We start from the raw sequence: 12,009 nt of genomic DNA on the forward strand, positions 1-12,009 counted from the left end.
CTGCATACTGTGGTACGCTCGAGAGGGGCACCTCATCCAGTGGCTGGCATTCCGCTAGGGTTGTGCTGGCGCCAGCCTTGGCAGACTCCGACCCAATCAGCATTGCACCACAACGGTCATGGGGAAGCTATGGGTGACTGCGCACGGTCCGGGTACTGGGGGGGCTTGCTAGTGATGGATTTGCAACCCCCCGAGCGATCAAGTAGCAACTTGCTCTGCTGATAGCCGACAAGGAGGCCAGCGGTTCACTACTGTAGGTCTCGCCCTATGCCAGCCGCCCAGCCCGCTCATCAGGGTCCGGCCCAGCAATCAATCACGGGATTTGTTTGCTTCTGGACCTCTGGAACTTTTGGATCTGTCATCCCAATATCTTCAACTATTCATCTTGTAGTCGCCCGTTCTTTCCGTCTAGTCTAGTCTTTATCTATCAGTCCCGGATGTAAACGACATAAGGGCCCTACTAGTTTATCGGTAGCAGTCTGCAGGTCGAAATCTAGACCTCCAGAGTACAGACGAGATCTTTTTTTTTTTTTGGTTCCAATCCCTAAGTGGTCATTTCTCCTGTTTCCCCAGCTGCACTGTGCCTGGCAAACTAGGTAATTTTCCTGGCTCCAGAATGCACAACGTCCACTAAAACCCCATGGGAATGGATGGGATTCATTCGCTTTGTTTTGCCAGTTGGACAAATTAAAAACCGGGACTTGTTCTGCTTCGCCCCTCTGCAGCGTCGTCTCGACCTCGTCCTGATATTAAACGGGAACATGACTATCTTCGTAAAAATCAACCAATCAAAAAAAAAAAAATGCAACTAATTATTGTGGGAAGCCCAGAAGCCACGCTTGATTTTCGTCGTCTCGTCCAATGTCAGCACAGCAGCAAATACTGCTTGTACCCGTCAACCTCGTCAACGGGTAAAAGTACCGAATTTGCCCACAATCAAGCTCACGACTCGTCCAATCGACGCTTTCCGAGGTATGCCCGGTTCCATTCGAGCCAGGGGCGTTTTTCTCGGCGTAGATTGGTTGTTGGCAGGTAAATTATGGTAACGAATTGGCCCGTTGCCCAACATCCCCGGTGCATTTCCCCCTCGGCTGGGAACAAAAGAAAAGATGCGCCGAACTTGTCGCCCGGCCTCGAATCCCAACGGTTGCAAAGGCTAAGGCGTTAAAGACCGAACAAGGAGGCTGGGTGGCTGTCATTCTATGTCATGGTGCTTTGGATCCGAGCTAACCAGCAAGGGTTACTTGTTTTTTGTTGCCATGATCCGACGGTCGCCCATTTTATGTCTTAAACCCTGTACTGTATTTAGCAGGACCGGTACCACGTACCAAGAGGAGTTCATCGTCAATTTTGCACATTTTCGTGTCTTTAATGCAAGGCAGATGATGCAAGGGCGCAGCCTGACGGATAACAGTGTATGGAGTAATCAATTAATACTCACTCTTTATCTCCATAGGCAGTGAGCAACTTTGAGTAATTACTAAGTTCCTGCACAGTAAAAGTGACAACAGAATTGGACTGTTTTGAAAAGGTGGCAGGTTACATTCGCTTCAGACTCGATAATGGAGCTAACCTTGAAAAAGCAAGCAGCTTACTACCCACCCATCTAGTCCTGTTTTGTACGATTGTACCCCACGCTGACATGGGTTTTGGCTGTGCCGCCAAGTGACGCCCGGGCCACAAGAGGAGTTTTTCTATGCCGAAAGCTGAACAATTGTACCTTGAATTTTGAGGCGGAATTTGATGTCAACCGCGCAAGGGTCTTTGCAACCAAGGCTTTGTTTTTTGGTCGTTGTCAAAAATCCACAAAACGCGTCCTTGGGCCAGACAAGCGCGAGGAGAATTTTCGTAGTCAGCCAAGGCCTGGCACCAAGAAAACAAGCACCAGCCAGCCCAACACGTAAGTAATCACGATGTCCTGCGTATGAAAAATACGTTTGGCTGGACAAGTTACTTCCCAGGTAAAAAGTTCTTCAGCATGATCCACATTTTGCTTCCGTTCCGGCCGGGTTTGGCCGGGTTTTCCTTTTAAGATGTCTTCAACGGCAAAAGAGGACGGACCACCGATTCAAAATTGGGCCAAGTCGATCCCGTATGTGGTACAATAGTACTTCCAATAACAATTATTAACTCCCTAGTACGGATGTACCTATTTTCAGATGCGCTGGGCACTTGACGGCGGTCAAAGATCTAATTCAATGCGCCTGGCAGGCCAAGGATCTGTAGCATGGTCTGTCAAGGTAAAACGAATGAGCTATGGCACGAAACGGCCCCGCGAGCCATGTACGGTACAGTAAGGAGTAGTGGGTGCGATCTTTAGGTACTCCCGTGGTAAAGCCCTTGGAAGACTTTGTTTGACCGCTAGATCTGCCAGGTCCACAACGACAACAAGAGCAACGCCACAGCCCCTCTCAAGGCGAGCTTGTCTTTCAGGGCTATCCCAGCATCACTGCACCTCATTGCTGCATGTGAACGACAGGTTATCAGCCCATGAAATGATATTGAAGCACCAAGCCTAGGTAGGTACCTTACCTAGGTAAGGTAGCTTTGAAGGGACTCGTTTCCGGATCGAGGCAGGGGCGAGGGGTGTTGCGGGGTTACTTGTTGAGCATTTATGCAGTTGGCTGAATTTCCATGTTGGGACTTGGGAGCAACAATATTTGTCCCATGTGGTGGATATCCGTAGGTAAGGTACCTTAATTAAGTGCCTGTGGTGAATATGCTGGACAGCGTTGCGATGCCGTGCTTGCAGATGCAGCAATCAGCCAAGGTTGTCTGTCATATTGAACTAGGGCGACTGATGTGCAACATCACTTACAATAGTCTAGCACCGTAGGTAGGTAAGGTGCTTTTTAGAGACTCACTAATGCGTATAAGCCCAACACGTGAATAGCGTAGCTTACGTAGGTCCTGGTCTTGTGTTGTCTTGCACAATGGCGTCCAACTTTGAAGTAAATCACACTGGTGCTCAGCCAGCTTGACGTGCTCATCGCCTCACATTGAGCTCCCCGCAAGCTTCTCTCGTTTCATTGGATAGGGACATTGGCACTTGTTTTGCCACAAGTTCTGGCGGGACCACACGTGCTCCTCCACCTTCTACTCCTTCCTCCAAGACGAAGGCGAGCGGACCAGCTGTCATTACAGTACTATTGTAGGTAGTAGATGGATTCTACAGCTAGGGGTGCGCCGGTGCTCAAGAGTCTCAGGGTTTCCAGCCAGATCGCTTCTGTCAATCTTGGGCTCTGTGCATAGATCCGATGTCTGTGTGCAGATCTATCTGAAATGGCTCGACCTAGGTAGTTTTAGCATTTCTGTCAGAATGCCTATTATAGATTTTAACCTGACAGTCGTGCCAGGTGCACAGTGAGGAATGCCTTGTGTATATCTAGCTCGAAGGACAGACACCAGGAGATCCGTGGCTTTACTGACAGGTGGTGCCTGGCAAATTGGGCTCTGATGCAAGACGTATTGGATCTTTGTCCTTACTTACCCTGCACCTAACGGCAGTAAATCTCGGATAAACATTCTTTGGTGGGGATCAAAGATAAGAATTAAATCCAATGGCACTATGACAGGACAGGTAGCTGCATGAAAGTTCCTTCAAAGGATTAAGCAGTCTTGGTCATTATTACCATGCAGGCAGTATATTACAGCCTGAGATAATTGAAATAAGACTGAACAGGTTGGTACCTGGGATATTCGATATTTTCTGCCATGAGTGAACTTTCGCAGCAGTTCAAATCCGATCGCTTTTGACTCGAAACATCGGGAAGGTACAACAAATAGCCAGCACATACACACTTTAGGTAGCGCACAATACATTGAATTTTAGCCGAGCTTCCCCCGCATAATGATCCAACCCACGTAAACATTTTCCAACAGCGACGTCGGCGAGAGATGAGTAGAAGTAGGAGGGCTTCAGAAGGCAAGGGATCGAAACTTTAGTCTTTTTTTTTTTTTTTTTTTTTTTTTTTTTTTTTTTTTTTGCTTCGACAGCATTCCTGACGACAGAGAGCACCTGTGGCTTTTTTTTCTCTCTGTTTCTTTTTTCAGTCTTTGTAATTTATTTCATAAACCTGTGGGAGGAACAATAGCAAGCCTCTGCTCGTATTGTCTACCTACTGTCCATCACCAAATTACAGGCAGCCCACCTTGGCAAAGCTGCCCGCAATGGCACCGTTGTCCATCCAGTGACATGAGACATCACACAAAGAACTTGCGCCGCCGGGCTATATTTCTCAGGACCACCCCAAGGGGAAATATGGATTCTTCCTCATCTGTCGCAACCTCCACTTCTTCCTCTTCCAAGCACCGATTTGTTCGGTCGTCAGAGGAATCGCCATCAGCAGGCAGCGACGATATTGAAGAAGTCATCATGACTCCCGGTGTAGCCACAGGGCGTGTGCAGCCCGCAGTATCGGTCGCAATCCCGGATCTTTTTACCCAACTTCCACCGGTCAAGGACGACCTGGCCACCAGCACCTCCAAGACGCAGGATGAGACAGTGGCGATATGCCTCCCTTACTTGGCGGGCGGTGATGCCAACGCAGACGTGGAGCACAACAATCACGGAGTTCCACACATTGATCGCAAGAAACATGTCCGCTTTCTCCGCAACATGCTGAAGCAGTTGCCTGCACCGTTCATAGCAGCAGACGCCAGCAGACCCTGGTTTTTGTACTGGTCGCTCAACGCCATGGCCATTCTGGGCGAGGATGTCAAGGAAGACTACGCCGAATCGCTGGCCGACACTGCAAGATCAATGCAGAACGAATATGGTGGTTTTAGCGGCGGCCATGGGCAAACTTCCCATTTGGCAACCACCTATGCCGTCGTGCTCGCTCTCGCTATTGTAGGTGACGAGGAAGGTCTCTCCTTTATCGACAGAAAGGCTTTATGGAAGTGGCTATGCGACCTGAAGGAGGCTGACGGAGGCTTCCGGATGTCTTTGGGTGGAGAGGAAGATGTCAGGTGAGCACCCTGGCCTTGTGAAAAAGAGTTTACATAAATATGCCCATTCTATGGCTCTGAAGCTAAGCGGTTTCAACAGGGGTGCATACTGCGCAGCAGTCATTATATCCCTGCTTAACCTTCCGCTTGATCTGTGTAAGGACTCGGAGGCATACATCAGAGATCCCAACGCGAACCTATTCACTGGTTTAGGTGATTATGTTCGGAAATGTCAGTCTACCCATCATTAATCTTGGACCTTTTGACAGCCAACTGACTCGATCTGCCATTCCGCATGGTTAAAATCAGGTCAAACATTCGAGGGCGGCATATCAGGCCAACCGGATGCAGAAGCTCACGGCGCATACGCTTTTTGCGCCCTGGGTTGTCTTTCTCTCCTAGGAACCCCAAGCGAAACTATCCCAAAGTATGTGTGATATCAACGGACCTCCTCATACCACCATATACGGGTAGAGATGTGTCCACGCAAGGATGCTATTAACACTTATCCTGCAGGTATCTCAACGTCGAGCGTCTTATTTCTTGGCTTTCTTCACGGCAATACGCTCCCGAAGGCGGGTTTTCAGGTCGTACCAACAAGCTTGTCGATGGTTGCTACAGCCACTGGGTAGGGGGCTGTTGGCCATTGATAGAGGCATGCCTCAACGGACCCGTCAAGGTTTCCAATCTTGATTTAGAACCTCAACCACTCTTCAGTCGTGAGGGTCTGATGCGATACATTCTCTGTTGCTGTCAAGAACAAGGGAAACGGGGCGGTCTGCGCGACAAGCCCGGAAAGTAGGTCCACCTCAAGCATCCTCTTTGCATTCTTTTATGTCTGCAGCTTCTAATCGGCGAACGCAGGCCATCTGATGCATATCATTCCTGTTATGTCTTGTCAGGCTTAAGCTCCGCGCAAAACCGGTGGCAGCTCGTTGTCGGGGATGACGACATGCCCGCCTGGATGGTTTCACCGTTCCCGAACGAGGAAGAGATCTTTGACGAGAAAGACCGGGTAGGTACGGTTCATCCGGTCTACGTCATTCCTGAAGACAAGGTTGCCAAGGTTCAGACCTTGTTTGCTTCAAGAGATGGATTTTAATTGAGATTTTGCCGAAATAATATCCGCAATAAGGGTGCATAACCTTGTGGGTTGTGGTTACAGCGTAGTCCCTTGATAGGCAATTTGCACAGCTTTCAAGCTTATCTTGAGTCAACTTTGGCTCTCTCAAAAACGTTTGGGTATAGCACTACATGAAATGAGCAGAGATTGGATGCCGGTCAACCACCTCCCATACAAAGTCCTTCGCGGGGTTTACCTTCACATTGACGTTGAAGATATACAGAGATAGATAGATATGGTTTCTCGGTCGGGTTGAGGCAGGGATTTGGAGGACTTTTTCCAGTTACATAAGTTTGGATTCAGAACCTTTACGGCTCAAGTATTTCTGCCAATTAAAAAGTCTATCGAAAGCTTCTTGTCTTGTCTATGACCGCTGAATTGGAGAAGTACAACACTAACCATCGGAGGAATCAGCCGTCTGCATCCCGAACGACGCTTGTCTCAGATGCACTGCACCTCTACATGTCGTATATTCCTCTACGACCATACTCTGCGGTTACACGAATTGAAAGAGCCATATTTTACGATGGAGGCAACCTTTTCTGTGTTACTTGGGTTTCATTACCATGACTTTGACAAAGTCTCGTCAATATTCCTACAGGAAACAGGGTTTTTTTTTTACTTGTCAAATGCAGGCAGACAAAACCGCCGGGTCAATGACTTTGCCACGCTTTCCCCGAAATTTTGTCTGGAAGGGTTGGCTTCGGGTCGGGCTAGAGCAGCGGTTGCATTAGTCCATCGGTATGCCCGTCATCAACTCTCTATCTAGTTGAAGAGTGTTGGCGTGCCTCAGAGAAAACTTTATAGTTCATCCATGGCTCGTTAGCCCATAGTTTGGCTGTTTCAGAAACGAGGAAGGAGATGTTTGATTAAACAAACTAGGTCTGCTCGCACATGGCCAACACCATGGAACGGACAGTGTATTGAGTGTATGCGAGTCTGTGAAGATTCGACTACTACTTAATCCAAAAGAAAAGTAAGCCGTTTGATCCGTCATAGCCTCCGGCCTTTTGGGTTTGAAGCGGTGAGCACTACCATCGGGTGAAAAGAAGAATTGACCTAGACGACACGTGGATGGGGGGGAGCCGGCTCTACGCTTCCATGTAGCCCAGAAAGTTGGCGACCTATTGCGAACTTTGTGGAGAGCGCCCGAGTCGTTTCCGGTTGAGTACAAGTGCCGCGGTACTGTTGCTGACCTCCAGCTTGCAGTTGATGCTGTGCAATGTACTTCTTGTCCATCCGCACTAATCCGTCTAGCCATGTGTGCTTGGTTGAAATTCACTGCAGTCTTTTTTTTATTATTTTTTATGTACACGGAGACATTCCGATGTATCCCAAGAGTCCCCGTCCAAGTCACCGCCATGATCCTTCATGTAACTGCCCGTCTCATCTCCCTCAACGACGCACAGCTACTACGCAGGTGCAGATTCTGGTTACATGCCTTGGTGGAGGGGTGCAGGAGGCGAGGCACGGAGTGGGAAAGTGAATCAAGCAGGCAAAGTTTTTTTTTTCATCGATTTATTGCCACATGGAGCAGACAGAGCACCGTTTCCGACGCCCAAATTTGCTGCATGTCTGAGAAGGGTGCTTCGTCTTCATTGGATTCACATCTCGGTGGGTAAGGGGAGAAGGGCCACCGGTGGGATCGACAACATAGTGGTCGCCAATTTTCCCCTATCAATTTCTTGACTTTCTCTTCCTGCAGCTGAGGGTTTTTTTGCGACCTCGCCACTTCAATTTTCGTATCTCTGCCACCCCCCCTTTCAGAAGATGCTGTAATGTATGGATGTATGTATGCGTTGGCGTTTGGCCTCCAAAACGGGCCTCGTGCACGTCGGGGGTGGCAAAGATGGATACAGTCTACGATATTGCAGAAGCCCATCGCGCATGGGTAGTCATCCGGAGCTAACTAATCCCAGTCTGTTGTACAGTAGCTAGGGTATGAAGTAAAAAATAAATAAATAAAAATAAAAAATAAAAAAGGGGGGGTGTTATAGAATGTTTTTATTGTGAGGTATGCAGCCTTCTCAGGATATACCATACCCACCGCCATGGAAATGTCTCATTCATCATCCAACTCTATGGTTCCGAGATTGGTTAGTCCTATAATTCTCGGGCGCGGAGAAAGGGGACTTCCCAACGGTTCCCAACCCGTCTTTTGTCTCAACTTTGGAAACGATGATCAGTGTTTGGGGTAGCCATACTGCACGGCTTAACTGCGTCCTGGGCGGGAGCTACCAGCTAGGCGAGTATCTGACAGGGTCTCTCTGGCTGTGCTTTCCTTGGTCATCTTGTTCTTTATCTGCACAGTTGGCTCGAACATAGGCCCATACTCTTGACACCACCCATCACTCGATGTTTTGCTCGAAGATCGGCCACGAGCAGAAGAGCCACGTTGCAGGCTGACACTCTACGAGGTGGTGGTGGTGGTCACAAAATGCACTCAGTACAAGAGATAAATCTGGAAAGGTCTTGTGATTATTCTCTGTTTTCGTTGTTTTCCCCCCCCGGTGCCGGACATGCCCGAAGGTCGAAACGTAGGACAGCCAGCGTTTGCGGAGCACAGAGTACACACACATTTGCCTCAAATGCCTCGTGCATTTCGACGTTCTGTAGGCTACCATGCCGCCGATCCCATGCTAAGGCACGGCTCCCCCGTTCTGCTAATAGTCCTTATCAAGCAACGACAGCGTTACTTGCTTGCAGAACGAAGCGCGTGGGGCTTGAGCTGTCGTCTGATTGTTGGGATGGAAGGGTTCGCCCAAATTTGTGCATAAGGTACTTACCATGGATGGATGACGAGTCGTCCGGGATATAAGAGAGATCTTCGCTTCTTATTCTTTCCAGGTTTATGTCGGCATCTCCGTATAACTTTATATAGCACTGTCAAGCCGGGATCAGGCGCCTAATTCTAGGCTCGACCAATACAGTAACAGACGATTTAACTATAATCAAAACACAATAACTGACTAGCTATCTCAATGCGATTAAAACACAGCCCCGACGTGAATAGAATTTTAATTAAACTTATCATAAATTATAACGAAGATAAACAGTACTTACAAGTTAGACTCGGAGAAAATCATGACATATAAATGATATATTTCTCAACTTTGGGGGGATATGCTAACATCGCCTTCATCCTTGAATATATCATAGCACAACAATTTGTCACTTACCATTTTTCACAGCTGTCATAGCACATGGAATCCATCAGAAAAGAAAAAGAAAAAACTCGTTGAGCTTTATTTCTTCCTACCTTCACCAAAATGCATATCAAAGCTCTTTACGCTATTGCCGGTTTTACGCACCTCGTCATCGCTGGTCCGACAGTGAGACCCGTCGAAAACCTCCCTCCCATCGGGCCACCACCACCAAGATTCGTGCATGGTGAAATCAAGAGGGCTTCAGTGCCGGAAGTCAAAAATTATCCTGGTGGATTTGCCGACACAGGGGCAGCATGTCCAAATCTCCGAGCTTATGATCGTGCTGTTGCTGGTAAGTTCTAAACCTAAGTTTCTCATAATATAGAAATTCCATCCACAGTCAAAATAGCTAACTTGTTCCCTCCCCTAAACAGGTAACCACGGGACCCTTCATCGCCGTTTCGACCCAGGCACCCTTATTTTAATTGGCGGTGTGTCGTGTCTCGTTCTTGGACTGTCAGCCGCCTCGCTCAGCGTATTATATCACAAATTGATAAGACAGATAGGCAAAGAAGATGCGAAAGCAGTGATTGATGAACTAAAAGGCAAATCCTCCACAAATCTCGCCAAGGTGATCGAGATAATCGAAAAAGATCCTCAGACAAAAAAAATACTCCGAGATTATTATTACTCTAACACAGACGAGAGCTCAAGCGAAGGGAAAAGCAACGCAGGCTCGAGAAAATCGTGGAGACAAGGAAAAGAGAGAGTTACTGGATTTTTCAGACGCAAGAAGGTTGGGGCGTCATCCCCTCTCGCAGCATATGTTAAGGGTAGTGAATTGAGGCCATCGGCGTCTATCTAGGTAAACATGCATACACCGGAGACTTGAGTACCTACCTACCTTGGGTAGGAAGGGAGGCTTGAAATGGCGGCTAGTCTGGGCGGGAATAAACGGTCGGGCTGGCGGCCCGCGGGTTAGGGTTTCTATAGGAGAACTAGAACATAATACTCATGGCTTCCTCTTCGGAGTAGTTCTTTCCCATCCAATCGAGCTCGGCCCGATGTGCGGCCCGGGACTGATGTTTTTTTTTGATTGATGGGTGCAGTGCAGCATGGGGTACGTACTGTACTGTACTGTACTATGCAGTCGGTAATGGAAGCCAAGCCAGAATTTCTTTATTTCAGCTGGCGCCCTATTACACAAACGATGATTGGAGAGCTTGAGGAGACAAAATGCACACAATACACCACCCTGATCGAGCCAAGCCGCAGAACCAGCCGACAGACCGTCATCGAGAAGCGCTCAACTGCGCGGCTCGCTCATTCTTCATAACAGACAGGGGCGTGGCCGAGCACACATGTATACATGCACTCTGTACGATGCTACCTCGACTACTGCGCATGGGATTTCGCCTTTTTTTTTTTTTTAATTGCTTTAGGTAGGTACCTAGGTAGGTAAGGTAGGTCGGTTTGGGGCAATCAAAGTACCTACATACTCACCTAGTTCGCCTGCCTTATCTCATTGCTCAACGTACGCTGAAGCGAGAAGCCGTACTTCGTGCGTATTGCCAGGGCCTCGGAGCTGTGTGTTTACCTACCTCGAATCTACTGCATTCTCTGTTCCACGGCATCTTCGGAATGACATCTGCCTTACCTTCCACGCCCATCTTTTTTTCTTTTTTTCTTTCTTTTCAATATTTTCTCTTCTTCGTGCGAATGAAACAAGAGTGAGAATAAGTCGGAAAGCACATTGCCCCCCAAAAAGAATGTGCAGTTCACTCGCACGGTTTGGTAAACCCGACATCGTGGAATGATTTGATTTTCGCTAGCATTCGCCACTTCTCCTGGCTGTAATTTTTTTTATTTTCATTTTTAGTTTTTTTTTCTTCTTTATTTCTTCTTTACCCTCTGTCCCCCATTAGGCGATCAGTACGGGGTACCTCTCTATATTTTGTTATTTTGCGGCATGCACTCCATCCACGCGTACCAGCTACTTCTTCTTTGAGAAACGGCCGCCGCGGCTTAATATCAGTAAAAGCATTGCCAGCTCATCAATGCATGACCTTAAGACCGGCCCTGGTCTCTACCTGGTCGCTGTCCATGCCTCCCCCTCTCAGATCGGTCCAGTCAGCAGCTACCCAGGCGCGCGCCAGAGGCATCAAGCCCATGCAAGGGTTCGTCAGTCCAGCCATATGCGCATGCAATGCAGGTAGCTAGAATGGACTAACTATTTGCTCACCGACCCTTTGTGGTCCGGCTGGCGGCAACTCGATTTGTCTATCCAACCCCACCGCAAAACCCATTGACGACAGAAGTTGAAGGACGCGCCCCTCACCAATTTTTCGCCGCCCAAGTCCGACCAACATACTGTACGGCAAATGCTACGTACGATACGCAACCCGAGGACAAGAGAAGGATACTGAAGAGAAAAAAAAAAAGGCCAGCATGTCCCTGCTTCTTGACATGAAGAACTGCTATTCGTCTAAATCGCCGGCTCTCGACCTTTGCCCACTTTTCCACCACTGAAAGAGCTAGCCTTGCTGTCCAATAAAACCGATCCCACCAAGTTTATATTAAAAATAATTGCGACTTAGGAAAATTGTATAGAATGATGACCCGCAGTGGTGGCGTTTCCGTCTGCGTTCGGGGTCTACCATGCCGGCAGACTCCAGTTTTTGCTGCAAGCAAGCCAAAGTTCCAAACGCCGGGCATAATAACCAACTAATATTACTTACTAATTAATACTGCTACCGCCTAACACGGAGTCTTTTTTTTTTTTTTTTTTTT

At 48.1% G+C, this 12,009-nt stretch overlaps 6 protein-coding genes across 6 annotated transcripts; 4 read left to right on the forward strand and 2 right to left on the reverse strand.

The window, feature by feature from the left end:
- Positions 1 to 2,273: 2,273 nt before the first annotated feature.
- PgNI_04204 (uncharacterized protein) lies at positions 2,274 to 2,767 on the reverse strand. The gene is made up of 2 exons (XM_031124255.1): positions 2,533 to 2,767; positions 2,274 to 2,460 (listed from the first exon to the last, which is right to left on the reverse strand). The coding sequence occupies exon 2, from the start codon at positions 2,458 to 2,460 to the stop codon at positions 2,362 to 2,364; it is 99 nt and encodes a 32-aa protein (XP_030985792.1). The 5' UTR covers positions 2,533 to 2,767; the 3' UTR covers positions 2,274 to 2,361.
- Positions 2,768 to 4,014: 1,247 nt separating this feature from the next.
- Positions 4,015 to 6,390, forward strand: PgNI_04205 (uncharacterized protein). Its single transcript, XM_031124256.1, has 5 exons — positions 4,015 to 4,971; positions 5,051 to 5,181; positions 5,260 to 5,377; positions 5,467 to 5,748; positions 5,815 to 6,390. Exons 1-5 carry the CDS (start codon positions 4,196 to 4,198, stop codon positions 6,050 to 6,052), a joined length of 1,545 nt encoding a protein of 514 aa, XP_030985791.1. The 5' UTR covers positions 4,015 to 4,195; the 3' UTR covers positions 6,053 to 6,390.
- Positions 6,391 to 8,285: 1,895 nt separating this feature from the next.
- PgNI_04206 (uncharacterized protein) lies at positions 8,286 to 8,396 on the reverse strand (the record flags this gene model as incomplete). Its single annotated transcript, XM_031124257.1, has 1 exon — positions 8,286 to 8,396. One exon carries the CDS (start codon positions 8,394 to 8,396, stop codon positions 8,286 to 8,288), a length of 111 nt encoding a protein of 36 aa, XP_030985794.1.
- Positions 8,397 to 9,025: 629 nt separating this feature from the next.
- PgNI_04207 (uncharacterized protein) lies at positions 9,026 to 10,238 on the forward strand. The gene is made up of 2 exons (XM_031124258.1): positions 9,026 to 9,571; positions 9,654 to 10,238. The coding sequence occupies exons 1-2, from the start codon at positions 9,343 to 9,345 to the stop codon at positions 10,082 to 10,084; spliced, it is 660 nt and encodes a 219-aa protein (XP_030985793.1). The 5' UTR covers positions 9,026 to 9,342; the 3' UTR covers positions 10,085 to 10,238.
- A 217-nt stretch (positions 10,239 to 10,455) lies between these two features.
- PgNI_04208 (uncharacterized protein) lies at positions 10,456 to 11,076 on the forward strand (the record flags this gene model as incomplete). Its single annotated transcript, XM_031124259.1, has 2 exons — positions 10,456 to 10,597; positions 10,997 to 11,076. The coding sequence occupies 2 exons, from the start codon at positions 10,456 to 10,458 to the stop codon at positions 11,074 to 11,076; spliced, it is 222 nt and encodes a 73-aa protein (XP_030985796.1).
- A 200-nt stretch (positions 11,077 to 11,276) lies between these two features.
- Positions 11,277 to 11,748, forward strand: PgNI_04209 (uncharacterized protein; the record flags this gene model as incomplete). The annotated part of the gene is made up of 2 exons (XM_031124260.1): positions 11,277 to 11,396; positions 11,662 to 11,748. The coding sequence occupies 2 exons, from the start codon at positions 11,277 to 11,279 to the stop codon at positions 11,746 to 11,748; spliced, it is 207 nt and encodes a 68-aa protein (XP_030985795.1).
- Positions 11,749 to 12,009: the final 261 nt, after the last annotated feature.

The sequence above is a fragment of the Pyricularia grisea genome (genome assembly GCF_004355905.1).
Source record: "Pyricularia grisea strain NI907 chromosome Unknown Pyricularia_grisea_NI907_Scaffold_2, whole genome shotgun sequence".
Lineage (NCBI taxonomy): Eukaryota > Fungi > Ascomycota > Sordariomycetes > Magnaporthales > Pyriculariaceae > Pyricularia > Pyricularia grisea.